The sequence below is a fragment of the Coenobita brevimanus genome, chromosome 99 (assembly GCF_032717465.1).
Source record: "Coenobita brevimanus isolate Jiangsu-jjx chromosome 99, ASM3271746v2, whole genome shotgun sequence".
NCBI lineage: Eukaryota > Metazoa > Arthropoda > Malacostraca > Decapoda > Coenobitidae > Coenobita > Coenobita brevimanus.
In genome coordinates this window covers 20,695,417-20,717,375 of record NC_137052.1, presented here as the reverse complement: position 1 = coordinate 20,717,375, position 21,959 = coordinate 20,695,417, and the positions used below count along the sequence as shown (strand labels likewise).

Genomic DNA, 21,959 nt, shown 5'->3' with positions numbered 1-21,959 from the left:
GAATAACATCAGCCACAACAGCCCTGCCTGAATAACTGCAAACACCATAGCAGCACTGCCTGAATAAATAATAAAAACCATAACACCACTGCCTGAATAAATGCCAACACCATTAAAGTTTTGTCAGAAAATTTTTATAGATACCATAACAGCACTGCCTGAATAACCACAGATACCAAAGCAGCACTGCCTGAACAATGACAGATATCATTAAAAATCTGACTGAATAATTAAACACACCACAGGAGCATGGTTCACTGAATTTAATACCTTCAGTTTGATGATGTACTTTTTACTTTATTCTTGTTACCAGATCATTATATTCTGTTTATGGAAGACCTCTCATACTGAAGGGAATAAAGAAGGCTGTATCTAACCCTCCTTGTTATGCAAGTCTCCCTTAAAGTATAAAACTGTCAGGTAGTGAGAGGAATAAGATACAAATGACATTCTAGGCCTGAAGGAGTCAAGAAGTGGCAGATTATAATGAAACCTATAGTCAGAAACAAAGGCAAATATATGAACACATCAAAATTTGGATTCCATATAATGATGTGGTATACAGTGGCTGTAACAGCACTGTACAAGAACTGACCCCTTCATGATAGAGACATCTTCCATATTTCATTCTTCCTACTACCATACAGGTGTATTCAGCTTAGGACAGACATCTCAAAATAGAGGGATTAGACAGTCCCCTTTAACCCTGCCACTACGAATACAAGACATCTCCCCTGAGTTATAATAACAACAACAACAAAAAACAATAAATAATTAGTCATAAAATTATGCATCTGTAACTCTGAACCTGCCAGCAATCAAAACAATTTCTTCATTTTCCGTTACTATACAGGATTCCTTAGTTTTACAACCAACTATGCAATTGTTTATTTATATATCATGATTTTACCAGTGTCTTGATGTATGCTCTCCATTGTTTGCTTATGTGATTGCTTTGACCCCCCCTTTGAAGCCGCAGCAGTTGAGGTACAATCAACATTTTCATCATCATCATCATCCGGACCTCCTTTCCCACCCTAGGGCAGGGAGAGGAGTAGCACGTCCAGACAGCACAAACTTGCCCAATCCAAATAGGCCACACTTCCATTCACTCATCATTCAAGCCCCCAGAATCCTGGCTCCACCGGATATGCCAATAAACATTCACCACATTCGGCAGCTTCACACAAACGTGTCTGATTGAGTCAATCCAGACGCTGCCATGTTCACAAGGGGTGCCAAAATCCCTGATCATGCACTTCTCCTCATAATAATTCATCCAGCCAGCTTGATCTCCTGTCAGTTCCCTAGCCTCACCGACTTCCAAACTTCTCTTCCTCACACACTCATCCACCATATCTCTCCACCTTCTCCTTGGCATACCTCGCCCCCTCCCTCCTTCAAATTCACTCAGGTATACCTTTTTCACCACTCCATTGTCATCCACTCTTTCCACATGACCATACCATCTCAGGATACTCTCTTTGATTCTGGTGTTCATCGACTTCCTCACTCCACACCTTTCACGAATCACATTATTTCGTATCCTATCCATCCTCTGTACTCCACGTACATTCCTCAGCAGTCCCATCTCCACTGCTCTTACTCCTGACTTTTCATTTTCATGCCACACCACAGCCTCACACCCATATGTTAGAGTTGGCACTAACACTCCCTCATGTAAGCCTCATGCAGCTGCAACACTCAAGCCTCTGCTTCTAATCAAGGCCTTCAATGCACCAGCCACTTTTCTTCCTTGTGTCACTCTACTTTCAACTTCTTTTGCACATTTTCCTCTCTTTTCTATCACTGTACCCAAGTATTTGAACTCTCTCACCAATTCTAGTCTCTCTCCATTAACTATGACATCACACTGGGAGTCACTTTCTCTCTCAATAAGCATCACTTTACTCTTCTCTACATTTATTCTCAAGGCACGATGCTCACAGACATCAGCAAAACTCTGCACTAGCCTACCAAGTTCTCCTGTACTTGCAAGCAGCACTGAATCATCAGCATACAACAAATTTGAGATATTCCATCTATCACCATTCATTACCAATGCCATCCCTCTCTCCATTACTCATGTTTTTACTTCTCTCATCACCCCATCCATATATATATTGAACAACCATGGGGACATCACACAACCTTGTCGCACGCCTACACTGATCGTGAACCATTCACTTAGATGCCCATTAACCCTTACACATGCTTTGCTACCATCATTAAAACTCTTGATGGCAGCTAACAGCTTACCATCTACTGTACACCATACATGCACAAAACTTTCTACAATTCCTCTCTATCTACTTTGTCGTATGCTTTTTCCCGATCCATGAATGCCATAAACACTTTATGGCATTTCACTTATACAATAATTACAATCCCCTACAAAACCTTAGAAGTTGTCAACATATAAGCAAAAAGATGTCTGATACTGTATCTTAGCATAACCCCGTTTTGAGTCATCTTGCCATCACTCAGCCATCACAATTATTGTCACTGTGCAGTGTCTGTGATTCAACAACAGCCTGGTGTTAAAGTTAAAGCAGCAAGTGAAGTGCAGTACATAGGATATATATATAAAACAGGACTCTGAAACTTATTTTAAAACTTATGTTTGGTGGTTGATCACTGGCCAAAAATGCATTCCCATTAAACCTATGTTATACTGTGTTTGATTTACTCTGTACTAATAAATATCTGATTAGTTTTCCAGCGATATAACCCAGTCGTAAAACAAAGCATTCCAGTATTAAATACAGTAAACCCTCATGTTAAGTTGCCTTTTGGATAGTCTATTTTGCTACAACATTCTCAGTAAAATATTGGAAAATTGACAATTGGTGATCCATTTTTACCTATATCATGCAGCTAACTTGCCAATTTCCCTTAAGTGACAGAACCAATTCATCGTATATATTAACTTGTGATGTCTCACAATACTGTACATCCCTTGGTGATACAAGGACTTTTTGTACTGAAAACAGTCTAAGAACAGTGTCATTCAGGTTGTATAGCAACCATTTTAGGAATGAAATACATGACAAAGAATACTATGATGTCTAACCTGAGCTCCTCCAATGTTTCCACCCTCTAGGTCAGTTCCCTGCTGACCCGTCCCAGCAACCGTAGTCACAGTCTCTGCCAGGATATCCACCTGTTACATACTAATACATTACAGGTCTGTTGGATGTAAAAACACAAAAATGCTTACCATAAACAGCACATACAGTATACAGAACAGTATATCATAGCATAATTTCTGACTTATCACACGACTAACTGCATAACCTGATACATCAGAGTATGCAATTTATTTATCAAACTACAGTATATTTACATACAAAAATTATTTCTAAAATTAATAGCCTGTTTAGATTTTGAACATTTTTTGAAGGCATAAAAGTAAAAATTAACCTAAATTTAATATTGCTCCCAGGGAATATTACAACTGAAATACACTGGCATGTGAAGAGGATACAGTGTGAGAGACTGACGAGAAGAGTGTATGTGAGTGAGGTGGAATGGGGGAAAGGTAAGGGGAGGCTAAGGATGAGATGGAAGGATGGAGTGGAGAGGTATATGAGAGAGGGAGGTGTAAGCTGGGAGCACGGCAATGAAATGGCGGGAGACAGGGCAACATGGAGGCGAATTGTTTGTGGCCACCCCTTCCGGGATTGGGGCATCTGGCAATAGATAGATAGACACTGGCAATAAAGCACACGGTACAGATGAATCAGTTTCTGCTCTGGTACAGTCTTTTGTAGATATCTGTACATTCTAAAGCAACAATACAGACTAAACAGACAAAAGAATTCATCACTGCAAGATGTCACAGTCAATGCACAGAACAGCAAAAGTAGTACCTGTCTAATCGCATGGTTGTCAGTGTCGGCAATGAAGATAGTATCTGGATGATGGTAGACCACTCCTTGGGGGTTGCTGAAGCTGGCAGATGTAAAAGATCCATCAGCATAACCACGCTTCCCTGAGCCAATCACTTTCTGTAGGTAAAATATAAACAGCAATAACAAAGTAGCACACAACTTATTTCCTGGGCATATATAAACTTCATGTACAGTACAGCCCCTTCTTCTAGCCCAAATATTCCACAGAAGGAAAGTGACTCCCAATACAGATAGAGCACTGGTGGCAGAAGAGATCTGAACTGGTATTAGAGTTACAGAACCTCATTTCAGTTTTTTGAAAATGGTAAATATACAAAGGAAGAAGAGATAAATGTTGGTCACGAAAGAAAGGCAGCCTTGATAAGAAACAGAGGACCAAGTCTGATGACAGAATGAGGATTGCATGGTGTGATATTGTCCTGGTAACATATGGGTGTGAGACTCTCATGTCTGGAAAGTCAAAAGTGCCAAGAATGCTGTGAAACTAGGACTACTGGTACTGAGGAATGTGTCCACTGTAATTTGGGTGGATAAGAAATAACAGTGAGTCTTGAAAGATGTGCAGTAAGGTTTATTGATAAAATAGTAGCAGTGTGCTTAGACAGTATTTTTTTTTTTTTTTTTTTTTTTTATAACAGAACGGAGGAAGGAAAAACAAATGGGTAAAAGATCCATCAGGCCCTGCAGGACTCCTATCTCATACATCTTCCCATGAAAGCATGCTAGGGCTTTCTGATTCAGGACTGGTGTGATGCTATATGTGAAGTTATTTTATGAAATGTTGTTGTGTCTTGTGGAAGATCATTAAAGTCTGCTTTAACAAATTTCAAATAATCAAATTGTTCATGCCCTGGCCAGGGACAAAATTTGCATCCTGCAAGACAGTAGGCCACTTCTCTAACATATGCAAGGGTATATAAGCAGATGTGACAGTGAAGGAAGTATGGCAGGCAAAGAAGAATGCAGATGGATAAAGTTAATAAGTACTGTATTTTTTTCTTTTTTATAATGATGATGAGCAGAGAAAGGAAAAACAAACTGAACAGAGAAAATACACTAGATTACTGGTGTCCTCCATTCATAAAAAATCTTTAACAGTTGGACTTGAACAGCTGTAGGCTGAAGTTCGGAGGGAAACTATTCTGGGGATGCAAGTTCCAAAGAGATGCAGTTCGGGCCCCTCTGCTTCTGTACGCATGGGGCACAAAGGGGGTTAGATGATGAAGATGATATAAGTTCTCAGTATACATCAGTTTTACAACTGGAAGATATCAACATCACACACTGACAAATGCAGGTAGCCAACCAATTACAAGTATACACTGTACCTAACCACTCTAACTACCCACAGTTTTTCAATTGGCACCTGAGTATCAAATGGACACCTGGTGGTCTTGTGGGTTAACACAGTGATTGGATGTGGCCATACATCACTCCCCACTCAGAGATGGGTGGTTGGTCACCCTTGCCTTAACTGTTTTGAATGAGTAGGCTGGCATCAGATACCTGCATCTCTGATGGAAAAACAAAAGACTCAGTGATAGATGGATGGCCCAGCTTATCATACCAGGGCACTTACTCTCCTGTGTTCTCATAATTTATCTGGCCAGGCTTCTAATTTTCTAACCATTTTGAAAATCATAATTTTCTATCCACTGCAAAAATCAATCATATGTCAGGATATGGATTATAAGAATTACCCTGTGAGTGCTCCTTATTATGTCTGTAATGTATCCCAAAATACCAACTTTTTCCATACACTTGGTGCTGTAAACTGGGGAAAATGGCCAATCAGTTCTATAAGGCTATAAACTGCAATGAAACTTTAATATAAAGAGAACTTGCTGCACTGTGTTCTGTTTCTTAGCAGCAGTGACATGCACACCCCTTGTAGGGAATTTTCTTACCATGACATTGCCCTGTGAGTCCACCAAAAGCACTCTATTATGGCCAGAATCTGAGATAATAATTCCATTAGGGTGTGTGGCCACCTTTCCGGGGAAGAGTAATCCAGACCTGGTGGCTGCTACATGTGATGATGGTGACACAGGCACTGGAGTTCTTGTCAGCAACCTGTGAGGAAGCCACATTACTGACATTAGTTGTAATCTGCATACAGCTGATAAAAATCATATGCTACTGAAGGGGGGGAAATAATATATTCTCTCAAAGAAAACAAGGCAGTACCTTAAAAATGGTACTGTTCTTTACCATTTATCTATCAATGGAAGGCCATTTCATGTAAGGGGAAAAAATAAAAAACCTTAAATAAAATAGGCATGATTCTGCACAGCTGAGAACTTATTTTTCCAATTAAAAAATGCAAGGTATAAGAGCTGAAGAATACTAACAAATAAAAGCAATATATGGAGCAGATGGAAAATGTATTATGGAAAGCTGACTTTATTATTGCTGTTGTGGTCCCAAGCTCATCTCATATGTGAATGAGGTTGACTAAAAGTTAAGGCTGCCACTTTTTCTACAGTTCACCATCCTCCTCTTGGAGGATTGGAAGGGAGTTCAGAGACATCTGTATAAGTAGGCAACAAAGCCATCCAACTATATCAGTGCCACTATGTGAAGGGAGAATGACAGTAAAAATGTGACCTGTTTTGGCACTGCATGATAATGTGACAGTATCAGATGTGACGAATACTGTGAGGAGGCTAAAGAATGGGAAAGCATTAACTGTTACTAAGGTATATGAAGATAGAATTAAATGTAACAGAATGAGTGGAATGGAACGTTTTCTTGAAATATGCCAGAAGTCTTGGATGAATGGAGCTGCAGTAGTACAGTGAACGACAGCTGTGACAGTGCCTTTGTGCAAAACTAAAGGTGATCTAAGTGAGAGCAAAAATTACCATGGGATAAACCTGCTGGGTGTTGTGAGGAAAATATATGTCAAAATACTTATTGAGATGGTAGAGAATATAAAAGAATGGTGAAAGATCAATAGGGTGGATTTAGGAGTGGCAGGGGATGCAAACAGACAAAGGAGAAAACATGTGAGAAGTACTAAGGTGTGTGGCACCTGTGGATGCGGGAATAATGTGTGAGCATGTGAACAAGGAAAGATTATGGAAAGTTTTGCGAACTGTATGGTGTGGATGGCAACTGCTAAATGATGTAAAGGGATTTTCTGATGGTTGTAAAGTACAGGTATATGCATGAGTATACAGATGTCTGAGAGTGGCTCAGTATCAGCATTTGCAGTGAAATTAGAGAGTGATGTTCCCATGGCTATTAAACATATAAATGGATGAGATTCTGACATGTTAAGACTACTGGATATTTTCTGGTGTCCTGTGACTGTACCCATGGACTTACATCTGGGCAGTCATGAATGCCTTGCTCAGTGAAATACTGCACCAACTTAAACCAGGCATGGATAGTCATTCTCTGCCACATGCTTATACAAAGACAATGAGAGGAATCCAGGACCCACTAACAAATACACATGTCCAACATGCCCAAAACCTATCACGACAAGCCGACAGACAAAGGGCTCAGTTCAGTGCAATTCCAGCAAGAACTGAACCATGGCATTACACCTGCACAACACCTGCATCCAGAAAACATTACACAAACACCTGGACCTGCTCATTATGCTCCTTCCCCCCCCCCACCAACCCCCCCACCAATCCTACTCCTACATCCTTCACACCTCCACAGCCAAACCCACCAATCCTTCCCACAACATCCAGTCCCCCAACTCCTCCCATTCCAACCCATCCTAATCCACCTCCATCACAACCTCCTCCTACCCCTTCCCCTCCACCCACACCACCTCCCCCCCATGCTGCAACAGCCAATACACATTGTACACACAACATAAACATCCTTCAGTTAAACATAGATGGCATAAACACCAAAAAACAAGAACTCAAACAATTCATCAAACAACAGAACATACACACTGCCATCTTACAAGAAACAAAACTACACAGAGCACAGAAAACACCGACATTTCATAACTTCACAACCATTCGACAAGACTAGGCCGACGGCGATGGCGGTGGACTCATCATCCTGGTGCACAAATCCATCAACTCTGCAGATACCAGTGCACACACAAAGTCACTCCTCCCCCCACATGACACCACAACAGAAATACAATCAATTAAAATACGCACTGGTAACAAATCACACATAACAATCACTAACACATACATTCCCCCCCAATCGTCCCCCACAGTACCATACAATTACTCTCCATCCTGGGTGGTGATTTCAACATCAAGTCGTCGGCCTGGCATGTCAACAACCCTGACACAGACAGAGGGCTGGTACTACAATCCCAAACAGATCATCTTTTCATACTGAACAGTCTAGACCAACATACCCATATCCCACACCAAGTCCTCTTCCTCCCATCATCCCCAGACATCACCTTCTGCTCCCCAAACCTCGCCCCCACTACATCATGGAGAGTGGTCAAAACCCTAGGTTCTGATCACCTCCCAATCATCATCACTACCAAAACCAGAATCACCCCAGCTGGCCACAAACACACATACACTAAATATAAGAGAGCCAACTGGGAGGCCTTTGTAACTGAAACGGAACATTTCGAAACATTAAACACCCATCACAAACATCAACACCACTGTGCACACTTTCAATACAATTATACAAAACGCAGACAAAAGACACATCCCTAGAGGCAACAGAAAGAGACACAACCCCAACTTCACACCAGAAATTCATGGCCTCATCAGACAACGGGACACACTGCGACACTCCCCAACACCCCATACACAAGACACCGTACAACAAATACAAGAACTCAACACTCAGATAAAGAATAAAATATCAGAACAGCAAACATTAAGCTGGAAAAATTACCTCCAAACACCTGACCACAAAACAAACATCAGGAAACTCTACAAAACACTAAAGAGCATCACATTTTCCAACAGCAACACCACACAATCACACGCTGCCATCACAACAACAGACACCATACCCTCAAACAAACAACAAGCAAACACTCTCATCAATCACTTTTCACAAGTCAGCCATCTAAACCCCCATCCCGAAGACCGACGTATCATCCGACGTAAGAGACACTTCCCCATAGACCCAGACTATGCAGCTCTCACTTACAACCAGACAAAGCACATCATTAACAACCTCAAGCACTCATCTGCCTGTGGACCAGACAACATAAGCAACATTCACCTTAAACACCTTGGACCACAAGGCATACAAGCACTCACCAACACATCAAACTACAGCTACTCACACAACATAATACCCAACATCTAGAAGCATGGCATTATCATCACTATCCCTAAACCCAACAAAGACCCCACGTTACCCTCCTCACACCGCCCCATCACACTCCTCTGCACCCCCTCTAAAGTCACTGAACGACTGGTACTACAACTAGTCACACCTCACATTCCCCTAGCCCAGTCACAACATGGTTTTAGGCCACTACACTCCACAAACACCCATCTTACAGACCTTACACAGAGAGTTTTCGATGGCATGAATTCAGCTAGGCCACCACACAGAACACTCCTAATCACACTAGACATCAGCAAAGCTTTTGATGCCATCCCCTGCCACAACCTCACAAACAAAATACTCAACACAAACATGCACAATAACACAAAAAGATGGATGGCAAACTACTTAGCAGGCAGATATGCACACGTAACATTTGCCGGCCAGACTTCTAACATCAGAAACTTCACAAACGGCGTCCCCTAAGGATCTGTTTTGTCCCCTACACTCTTTAACCTATACATGCATGACATACCCACATCCCACACACCACAGATACACATAGCTTCCTATGCAGATGATATAACACTTACATGTACGCACCAAAACGCAAACACAGCTGCACACATCCTCCAACCTTACCTCAACACACTACACGAATGGTTCACCACAAACAGGCTCAAAATAGCCCCAGCCAAATCTACAGTGACCCTTCTTACAAACTGGACAGCAGAACACAGTCACATCCCACACCTCACCATAAACAACATTCCCCTACCACACACACACATACACACACAAAATCCTTGGTGTAACATACAATACATCAATGTCATCTAAACAACCCATCACAAACATTAAAAATAAAATAACACCAAGACTCAATGCCTTGAGGTCACTTGCCCATACAACATTCAGACACAACAAAGAAACCACCACCACAGTATACAAACAATACATATGTTCAGTGATGAATTATGCAAGCCCTGCCTGGGCTCCTAACCTCACCAAAACACACTACAACAGTCTACAGACCAAACAGAACAACGACCTAAAAATAATCACAGGCTGCACAGCTACTACACCCACAGACCACCTATGTCAAGAAACCAAAGTCCTCAAAGTCAAGGATCACCTAAACATGAGAGGCACCCAGTTTCTTGCTGCAGCCTCCTCAAACCCACAACATCCACTATATTACACGGCAGCACATCCACCCACACCAAGGACCATCAAAACAACACCCAGCACATGATACCATACACAAATACTGTCATCTCTCCCCCCTCGCCCACCTCAGACCAGCTTCCAGAAGCATATCCACACTCAGATCACTCGCCGCTCCATTCAGTCACTTAAAGACAATACACAGCTGCATGCACGGCCTCCTGACATCCACCCTTCTGAACCCTATCTCCCTCGTGAGGACAGAGTCCACCTTGCCAGGCTGAGATGTGGGCACCATCCAGCCCTCTTAAGCTACCAGAAGAGGCTGGATGACTCCGTCACTGATGCCCGTCCAGGATGCAACACAGCACCCCATACTGTTAAGCACATTATGGAAGACTGCATTGCACACAATCACCTATGCCAACAACACAACATACACTCTTTGAGAGCTCTGTAAGAAAGCCCGGTCTCGGCCATGGCCTTCCAAAGGGACTCGGGGCTGTTTGGCCAGACTGCCTAGGGAACAACTACTACTACTACTACTACTACTACTACTGCAAAGACCACAATTTCAATTTAACAAACAGACACAGGTATTCTGGGGACTGACTCCCCCACCGTCAAGATAAGAGGGAAACCAGTGACAATTCAATGTCTTTCTCCCCCACACTGAAATCTACCAATATGTCACACCAAAAAATCCCATGCTGCATTTTAGTATGCCTCTGCTGTATATGTAGGTTACCTTACTCACAGACCGAGAGTGGCTCTGAAAGTGTCCCAAACTCTGCACATCAGAGTTCACATGCAGAGTGGACATAGGGAATGTCTACAAGAAAGGCAACTCTAAGTGTCTGGTCAACTGTCACACATGTGCCAAGCCATGTTTTATGAGTCAAAATAGAGATAAGTGGCTAACAACTGCCAATTTGCAAGCCTCCTATATTAAGGTGGGCACACAGCACCTGATTCTCTACACACACACACACACTCTCTAATGCAATAATCAAATGTCCAACTTTCAAATGCAATAATCAAATGATGTTCTCAGTCAATCATGTACACAACTGCTCGACCACGCAACAATCACCTAGCTACAGTTCATCTTCTTTCCAGCTAACAACCTCAAATCTTTCAAATGCACTGTGTCATGGCATCTCAAGCTGAACATATGGTACCTTGATTTTAGCCCTCCCTTCTTTGACTTTCGTTGTCAGGGATGATTCTTGCAAGCTTCCTTCTTTTTATATTAGAAATAAAATGAACAGTTTATTACTAAGAAACACATGAAGCTTCTAAAAAAAAAAAAAAAAACTATGAACAACAAAACTCTGAAGCCTCCCTTACCCCTGGGCAGAGTAGTGGGTGACAGCTGTGTTGACATACAGCTGCAGTCTCTCCCGGTGACCTTCTCCTAAGAGCACAAATAAAGGATTCCCACAGGGGCCTGAAATACACAATAATTTGGATTACATTAGCCTTTTAAAAAAGTACTTCAGTATTTATTATGTTTTTCCATTTATTTTACTAATGACAATAATGTACCAAGTCTCTTCAATTAACCCCTTGAATCTAACTGTGTATTTTCTATTTTATTCCTGCCACTTCCACACAATGTTACTCTATTACGGTGAGATTTTCTTTGAACTACAGGAGATAAATATCACCTTCCTTAACCCCTTTACTACTACAGCTCCATAAAGTTAACTAAAACCATTTGACGATGGAAAGAATAAAATTTAAAATATGTTTTCAGATTGAAAGGTTGGGACAATATGTTGTCATCTATACAATAAACACATCATCTTTAGGTACAAGCTTCATAAAAGTACTTCTGAACTCTGATTTCCAAGTGATAAAAATTATAAAATAGGAGAAGGAGGGCACTGGACACTCTCTCTCCTTGTAAGCAAACAGGAATGAAGTATTCTGTCTTGTTCCCTAAATAACATTGGAGAAGGGAGACTACAACTGCTAATTAGTCAACTATGTCCTACTAAAAATTCAAGCTGAGCTGGAACTGGATCAGATTACTGGAACCAGTTCTGCTGGAATAAACTTCTGGACCAGAATCAAAATGAAACTTTCCAACTTCCTCTTCACCTGTTTCAGTGAGAAAGCCACAGTTTACAAAGTCACTGCTTTCAGTATCGTACCAGTTATAGGATTAAGGCATCTGGCAACAGATAGACAGACAGATAGGTAGATAGAGAGCATGCTGGATTATTCTCAGTACAAGTGAAACACAGAACAGGTTAACAAAGAATGATGTTCTAGAGCAGAAAGCCTCATGGATGGTGAACTGGGACACAAAGTAATGGTGAAAGAGGAAGAAGGGAAGAGTTTGGGGGAATGAGAAAGATGTGTGAGGATAACGTAGACTGAAGGCACTTCTGTCATGTCATGGGGTTTCAAGGAGGGAGAGAGATGTTGGACACGATGACAATAATGATGATGATAATGATAATTAATGCTAAAAGAGGAATTTATATACTTGTACAACAATGCAAGTAACCCTTTGTAAGCAATGGCACCATTTATATTTTATTTGTCACATCTGACTACTGTACTTTATTATATATGCGGGAGATTTTACCAGCTATAGACGATAAAAAATCCCTAACTTAACCTTTCAGTACATGAGGTTCATACTAAGTTAAATAAGATCAGGTGGAGGTGCCATGAGTCAACTATCAGATATCACTCTAGTGAAGAGGTTTAATTCTCATCTTTGAATTATGCTACATACTGAGCATCCACTGACCAAGTATGAGTAGTGTTGGCCAGCATGATATTCCCAGTGCTGTCCACATTCTGGCTCTGGCATCGTTAACCACCGGGTGCTGGATGTGGTATCTGGTGACCGCTGCCGCAATATTGGACGATACACGTTCATTTTCAAACTTGGCTGAGTGGACACCAACCTAGGAAAGGGTAAAGATTGATCAATGCAGGGAAGAATTATAATCACATATGGGATTTTATTCTGAGGAAACTGAACAAACAAGTTTTTCATATGCATGTACAATGTAATACTTCCATTTGTGATCTATGATTAGGGTTTTATGCATGTAAACACTGAGTGGCCATCTTGGCTTAAATGTCTGTTGGCTTGTGTGGGCAGCACCAAGTAGGCCTATGCATGGGATTGTCATACATAGACATCACAATTATCACATAAGCGAATTTCACGATCATTAACCCAAAACTGGGTATAACTTTTTTTTTTCTTTTTACGGCAATTCAGACAGATAGATAGACAGCGATAGAGAGGCAGATAGATCGACTGAGTGCATACTCAACCATCACATACTGGGACATGACAGTAACCGAATGGCGCCTGGTGGCCTGGTGAGCTAAAGCACCCCAACCAGATGAAGCCTGTACGGGTACCCGTCTGAGGAGTGGTTGGGGTTTACTGCACACATAATGCCACTTAGGGGAAGGTTAGGCAGGTCACCCTTGCCTTAAATGTCAGGACTGAGTAACCTAGCCCAGTGTCCCTGGACTCCTGATGGGGCAAAAAAAGATTTGAATGATGGACTGATGGAACAGAATAAATGAGGCTTCCTACCCTCGAACACGATCTTCCGTTTATGATGAACATCTACTGCACCAAATTTAAGTAACATGTGTTCAAACCATAATCAAACTCTTCACTATGAGACAAGGCAATTACTGCAGGCTACATATACCAAATGGATACAGCAATGCATATGCAATTAATACTGTAAACTGTATCAAGAAGTTTCTGATGGTCAGACTCTGTCCACAGTTTACATGGCTACAATTATATCCTGATTCAAAATTACACTTAAATTAGCTACCTAATGCATTATAATGGAGTACAGTATTGTTCTGCATGTATAATACTCCATTAAATGAGCAAACAATGGTCCACCTCACCTGACTATCCAACATCTAATAAAAGTCTGGTTAATTCAGAACAACTAACCTAACCTATGTAACCTAATTAACCCAAACTTAACCTCATATAACATAATTTAATCTAATCTTACCTAACCAGCATATTTTGGTGACATATGGGTTTTAGGACACTTACCACAAGCACTTGTCCACTGTCAGGAGGATGACACTGCTCAAGGGCCTCCAGGTGAGGCAGGACATGCAGGCAGTTGATGCAGCAGTAAGTGAAGAAATCTAGCACACTCACCCTCCCCACCAGGTCACCCTTCAAGCTCAAAGGCTGACTAACATTGAACCACTCCAGTCCTGTCAGGTCACAAAGTACACATTAAAATACAATAACAGCATGACAGCAACACATTAAAATATAATAACAGGATAACAGCTACACATTATAACACAACAATGACATAACAGCTACCATACCAATACAAAGGCATAAGAGCCACAAAAATGGAACACAACAGTCACAGCTAAACAATGTAACATAACATACAGGTAATGGAGAAAGTCCTGAAACTATGATATGGGAAAGAGAGAATACTGATGATGCAGCTTCTGTTTAAGACAGGCAACAGAACAACTGATGCAATATTCACTGTACAACAGCTGCAGAAAAAGTTACTGTACCATACAGGAAAGATGAGGGAATTGTATAGTACTTTGTTTTTGCTGATTTGGAGAAGGCTTTTGAAGAATTAACAGGAAGGTGGTAAAGTGGATAGCTAATGAAAAAGAGATTGGGATTGAGGAACAGAGTGGTTATGGCAATATACGAGGGTGTTAGCACCCATGTGAGAGTAAATGGAGGTTTGAGTGATGATTTTTTTTTTTAACATTGGTGTTTACCAGGGTTCAGTTTTAAGCCCCTTACTGTTTATTATAGTGCTTGAGGCTCTCACTCACATGAATTTAGAACTGGACTCCCATGGGAAGTATTGTATGCTGATGATTTGTAGTTGATTGTAGAGAATGAGAAAGTAATGGAAGAAAGACTTATAAAGTCAAGATGTGGGATGGGGAACAAAGGCTTGAGAGTAAACATGGATTAAATATAATCTATCTATCTATCTATATATGACAGGTGGCGGCACTTTCAATGCAGGAGTGTAGGCAGGTGCAGTTAGCCTCAAAAGTGTGGGAAATGCAGTAGCTCCATTTTGTGCAGGATTTGTGATAAATGGGTGCATAAAAGATGTAACAGCATTACCTACGCTATGAAATAATGCTGATTTTGAGTGTTCAGCACATAAAGGACAAAATTCAAAAGGAAAGCGGAGGGAAAAAAATTGATCTTGCCGGAGAGTCTCTTGAGTGTGTGGTGTTTTGTTATTTGAGGGATATGATGTACTGGAGGTGAAGCTGGAACTAGCTCTGTGGTTAGGGTAAGAAGTGCTTGGAAGAAGTTCAAGGAGCTGTTGCCTTTCCTGACACTGAGAGGGCTCTCCCTCCATGCTAAGGGGTCCTTGTATGCAGCATATGTTAGGAGTGTAATACTGTACGGTAGTGAGACCTAGGCAGTAAAAGAAGGGCATATTCATAAGCTCATGTGTAAAGAGATGATGATAACTGAACGGATTTGTAGTGAGTCCTTGAATAACAGGCCTGAAGGGGTTAAGACTGCAAATGAAGGGCTGAACAGAAGGATGGGACTTAAATGTATTAGTGCTGTGATGAAAAGGGGTAGACTGAGATGGTCTGAGCATGTGGAGAGGATAGAGGAAGACATCTGGGTGCAGAGAGTGAGAGGTGTGAATGATGAGGGTAGGGTTGCAAGAGGCAGACTGAAAAAGACTTAGTACCGTGAGCCGGGGTGAATTCGGACACGGGGTGGTTTCGGACGAAATTTGCATAAAAAGATTAAATGCTACGCAGCTGCTAAACGAAGAAAGATATCGTATATATTTAAACGGGATAATGTTGCATAGGTTTTGTAAAATGTTATGTATAATTATCTTTTTAAAATATTATGTTCCACTGGTGAATATATTGTAAAAAAGACAATGCTATTTTTTGGTGAAAAAATGAATACGGGAAAACTTGGTCTGGTGTGAACGAATCATAACAAACCGCACGCTTATACACATTTAGAGGTTTACTTTAACGTCTAACTTGAAGATTGGAACAGAGAAAGGGTTAAAATCTGCATTTTGAATGTATGTAAACATGACATGAGTGAATGTGTACGCATTTTTGGGATTTAAAGGGGTAACTTCGGACAATGGATATTTAAAGGGTTGAGGTCAGACAGCATATCTAATTTGCTTTTTTTATATGTAATAAAACATATTTTGTACAATGTACACAGTCTGCATGCTTATCTTTGTTTTTGCTGCTAAGAAATATGATGTGAGAACACATATTATATAAGTTACCATATGGTACGGTACCGGTATGATATCCTTATAGTTCGTCTCCACTCCCTCCTCTTGTTCCTCATTCCTAACTCCTGTTTCTCCTTCCCAAGCTCCTTCTCTCATTCCTTCCCAAGCTCCTTCACTCTTTAGCTCTTTCCTTCCCCATCTTCTGTTCCTCCATTCCAAGTTCCCTTTAATTAGGCATTTAAATAGCCGGCACGCTTTAAACCGTCCGGTCAGTCAGTCACAATCGTGCCTTTAACCTGCGCATAGCGTGGGAATGTACTCCCTATAATGTATATGTATAATCAACTAAACTGGGGTTGTAAGTCAATGGAAAATTTATTTTTTCATCTATTTTTGCTATATATCACTACTATTTACTTGTAATTTTTCTGTATTTTTTTGTATTTTTTTCAGCAATTTTTTTAAAAGTCGCGCAGTGTCCGAAGACCCCCCAGAACTGTCCAAACATTCAGCTGAGCTACTAGGGGCCCATTTCAGTGCATTTCTAATGAGTGTCCGGGGTCACCCCAAGGCAGTCCGAAGTCTCCCCAGTCCGGGGTGACCTCGGACACCTATAAAATATTTTACTACGTCTAGATGAAGATACTGAGATTATCTGGCTGTTAGATACTTACAGGTTATTGGCTCACGTACGTATGTAATACTTAACATCAGTATTTTGGCCAAAATAAATTGTGTCAGGATGAAATAACCTTCAAAATCGTACGAAGTCACCCAGGTTCACGGTATGAGGTTATAGAGTTTGACCTCAGGGATATGGTATTGCAGAGAGAGGCTGCTAGAGACTAAAAAGTGTGGAAGGGTGCCTTTGGGTAACCAAGGCCAATGCAAGCAAGCATGCTGGAGCCTTAATAAACAAAAAACATATACTATATATATACAGTATGTACCATATTTATGTATCTTAATGACTGTCCTGAATGTTACAATTCTTTAAGTGTAATTTTAGAAACTTACCAGATTCAAAATCAATCATAGGAATTTTGTTCTCAGAGTATGTCTGGATATGTGCTCTGATACACTCAATTTTATCATTCTGGTCCGATAATTCCTCAAGCTTTGTAGCCAAGTCAAAACAGACTTGTGTTAGTTCTCCAACATTCTGAGCCGGTCCCTCATTAATGGGTGATAGGTCCTCCTGGTCTCCCTGTGGAAAAGATGTGCGGATTTACAGTAGTGTACGATTAAACATTCCATCTATATCTATCTATAGCCAGATGCCATAATCCCATATAGGGTGGGTGTTTGAGTTAGTTGTTTTATGGGGTGTGACATTAACCCTCAGCCAACCCACTTGTTAACACGTAGGGAACATGTATAGGTTGGTTATAAGGTTACCACTCAGCACTGTAAATGGTTTCCTGGCTTGCAAGAATCCATTAGGCTTGTCACTCAATAAAAACCACCTGAAAAGGAAAGAAGAGTAATGAAAAGTGACATGAAAGATGGGAGATATGGGAAGAGAAGGGTAGACACTGAAAAAGAATGATGTACGTGAAGGAAGAAGCAGGGAGCACTACATCATGCGAGTGGATGATGGGTTGTCACCACCTACCACCATCTATTGAATGCATATCCTAAAAATCCAGTAAAGTGTTTATTTTATCCAGCAGAATACCTTATCAATTAACTTCTCCTTCTTCTCTGTCATTTTCTATATTTTTCTAATAAAATTTCATGGTGGTAAATGACTGCCTTTTGTTGATTCTGTTTTCCTGTTGATCATATTCATGTGCTGCATTCCCAAGCATAATGGCAGTGACCTACATATATGTTCCAAAATTTACTGCGGCTAGCCTAACTTTAAATAACAACAGCCTTACCTAATATATATTAACTTACCCTAACCTAAGGAAACAAAGTATCCTAACCCAACTTCTTAACCTAAACAACAACCTAAACTAACAAGCTAACCCAAACTAACCTAGCCTAACCTGACAACCTAACTCAATGAACTTTAATGGTAAATGAATTTTGGTAGATTAAGGAAGGTACCGGTACTTGTGAGTGTCCAACATCACGTCAGAGAAACAACATACAATGGGAGAGCAAAGCATGGAAAAAACCTATCTATCTATTGCCAGACGCCTTAATCCCGTAAAGGGTGGTCACAAACAAATTGCCTCCATGTCGCCCTGTCCCCCATCATTTCACTGCCCTGCTCCCAGCTCACACCCCCCTCTCTCATATACCTCTCCATCCCAACCTTAGCCCCCCCTCGGCCTCCTCACACACTCTGTCAGCCCCCCACCCTCTCCACACGGCCAAATCACTTCAATGCCCTCAGAGTGAGGGCAGTGGAGATGAGTTATTTCAGAGGAGCATGTGGAGTCGCTTGGAGGGCCAGACTGACAGGTGATGGGGTGAAGGGGTGTTGTGGTGTGGATGTGGATGTAACGGGAAGCGTTGGGAGGAACAAAACTTACGGGGAACAAAATCACCATACAACTTTTACCACCCTAAAAATAATCAGAAAAATACAGAAAACATGCTAGAATAAGGAGTGAATTGGCAAGGTCTTTGTCCTGCTTAAAATAAATAGCTAATTTACCAAAAAACCTGAACAACCAAAATTGCATGTCCCTACGAAAGTAAAATAATACAGTACCATGACTGCAACAGGTGTTCTGGAGGTAGCTGACTTGACGTCTGTTCACTCTGACTGACTGCAGTGACACCAGTTATGGTTTTCCTCTTGTCTGCACCCCCTCCACGTAACACCTGCCTCGTGTGCCCTCCACCCACCAACACCCGTCGCACTTTGTTTGTTTTGAACCGACGAGGCGAGGCGAGGCGGTCAGTGCGTTCGTGAGACATCCGACGTCTTTTTAAGTTACGTTTATTCGTCAGAATGCAAAGTATGAAATAAAATTGAATGAAGGTAGCAAGAAAAGAAAATGTAAATAACGAAAGCTAGGTCAAACGAACTGAGTATATGCATAGTAGTAATGTAATTCTGACGTTATTTCATTTGCGGACGAACTATCTATCCCGTAATGGGTGGCGACAAACAAATCGCCTCCATGTCGCTGTCCCCCATGATTTTACCGCCCTGCTCCAAGCTCACACCCTCTTCTCTCATATACCTCCACTCCATCCCTCCATCACATCCTCGGCCTCCCCCTCCCTCTCCCCCCCTTCACTTCACTCACATACACTCTCCTCGTCAGTCTCTCACTCTCCATGCTCTCCACATGGCCAAACCACCTTCAATGTGTTTCTCCGAACGCTTCCTTCCACATCCACACCACAATGCTCCTTCACTTCCTCATTTGCCAGAGTCTCTCTCCATGTGACTCCACATGGTATTGAAAAAAAAAAAAAAAAAAAAGTACCATTTTATGGCAGACCTCAAAGTACCATATGATCTTTGCCTGGATTTCATTCACTCACTCATTCACTTCGCACTGTAGCCTATTTGCTCTATACTCTTGCTTTGGTGAATGGCTGCTTGAAAGTTAGAATAAGCAGAAGTGGGAGAAGCGGGTAGGAGTATGAGAAAGTGGGCAGGCACGTAGCAGAAATGAAGAAAAGCATGCAACAGAACAGAGAGAGAAGGAACAGGTCTTCGGGGAAATGGGAACAGTCCAATGTGTAAAAAAGTCTATGAGGGAAGTAGGCCTAGTTGTGGGAGAAAAGTAGGACCATGGGGAGAAAATATGTCCCTTGGGGAATACTGTACTTATATGGGGGAAAGCTGCTCCATACACTCCTGCTTAATGTACCTAATCTCTTGGAAGCAGGTTTTGCAAGAGAGCTACAATAATATGATCTTTCCACTATAGGTCCTGAGGGACTGAAACCTCACTCATGTTGAGAGTAGTTGAAGGACTGAGTTGTTTATGGTGATGGTGATAAAAATGACAATGGTAGTTATTGTGGTGCTAATGTTTTGTGGTGATAGTGGTGGTATTGGCAATACGAGGTATGCTAACAGCTGTTACGGTAATTGTTGTGGTAGTAGTTGTGCAGTGATATTGTGTGTGATGATACTGGCACAGTGATGTCAAAGATGTAATACTGGTTTGTGGTGATGATAGTGGTGATACTGTACTAATGGGTGTGGTGACAGTGGTTTGTGGTGGTGGTGGTGGTCATATACATTTACCAGAACATTTGAAGCCTATTGCTCTCTTTACGCAGCAGTGCCAGGGACAAACCACCTGTCTTAAATGAAGGAAAGTAATAGCATGATCTTGTTAAATATTTATTATAAAAAAAAAAAAAACATTTATACACAAGTAAAATATAGTAATGTCAGACTCCAAGCATATATACACACACAGTCAACAAACTGCCTATACTGTATTATTAAAGCATGTACAGAAAATAGAATATGTACATACAAATAATAAGAAAATTTAAAGAAAATGTAAATATCAATAGTTTATGGTCTTCATCATTTTATTTCAGAAATTTACTTGAGTAACGAGTAGATAGTCCAATTTAAGAGAGTGCATTTTCACTTGATGTAGTGCTGCTCTCAGGTGTCTGCCCTTTCCTCTCCTCCCTCCATTCCTTCCTTCCTCTTCTGTCTTTCTTTACTTCATTCTTTCCACGTCCTTCTGCCTACAGGTGACTTTACACTCCCTCTTTTGTCTTTCTGTCCTTCATTCTTTCCTCTTCCTTCTGCCTGTGGGTGACTCAATACTAAGTGACAAACTGAATGGTTTCCTGTACACCAGGAAACCATTTACTATGCTAGGTAGTAACCATATAACCAACTTATGGCACCTAGAGATTTAGTGGGTAATTACGGCACTCCAATCGGACTGAGCCAGTGGATGTTTATATCCAAGGAATGGTTGAGGTTATTGCTCATGTAATGCCACTCAGGGATGAGTGAGGCTGGTCATTTTCATCTTAAATGTTAAGACCAACTTGCCTAGCCCCGGGTTCCTATGCTCCTCATGGGGCAACGTAAGATTGGATGATGGATGGATGGATGGCATTTTCATTTTATGAATACTATCAGTTTTTGCTTCTTAAAAATAGTTCATTATTTCATGAACTGGGGTTACTAAGAATATCTAGCACAGAAGCAAATTATGGCTGATCTGTATCAAACAGGAAAACACATGACTATATTTTACAAGCCTTATTGCAAGTATAGTAAATACAGTGTATAAATAATTTGAGCACAAAATCAGCACCAAATTTCATATACTGTTCTTGAATAGTCAAATCCAGATGCAGTGTTTAATATCCCACCATCTGGATTAATTTCATTACTGTTGTTTCATCCAGTCGACTAGGGCTCTGATGACAGGAAAAGCAAATGGTTTATGATCTCAACCATAACAGAAGCCCAGAGGCATTAATTTCTTGG

General features: G+C 41.1%; 1 protein-coding gene across 1 annotated transcript in view; it reads right to left on the bottom strand.

The window, feature by feature from the left end:
- Positions 1 to 19,378, bottom strand: part of LOC145414463 (NHL repeat-containing protein 2) — a 34,316-nt gene extending 14,938 nt beyond the window's left edge. The window contains exons 1-8 of the mRNA XM_080284019.1: positions 19,239 to 19,378; positions 17,588 to 17,777; positions 14,383 to 14,552; positions 13,084 to 13,243; positions 11,667 to 11,766; positions 5,822 to 5,987; positions 3,873 to 4,010; positions 3,074 to 3,163 (exon numbers count right to left, since the gene is read on the bottom strand). Of these exons, the coding sequence (XP_080140145.1) occupies positions 3,074 to 3,163; positions 3,873 to 4,010; positions 5,822 to 5,987; positions 11,667 to 11,766; positions 13,084 to 13,243; positions 14,383 to 14,552; positions 17,588 to 17,777; positions 19,239 to 19,241 (1,017 nt within the window). The 5' untranslated portion in view covers positions 19,242 to 19,378. The remainder of the gene's footprint in view (positions 1 to 3,073; positions 3,164 to 3,872; positions 4,011 to 5,821; positions 5,988 to 11,666; positions 11,767 to 13,083; positions 13,244 to 14,382; positions 14,553 to 17,587; positions 17,778 to 19,238) is intronic.
- Between the last annotated feature and the right edge of the window lie 2,581 nt (positions 19,379 to 21,959).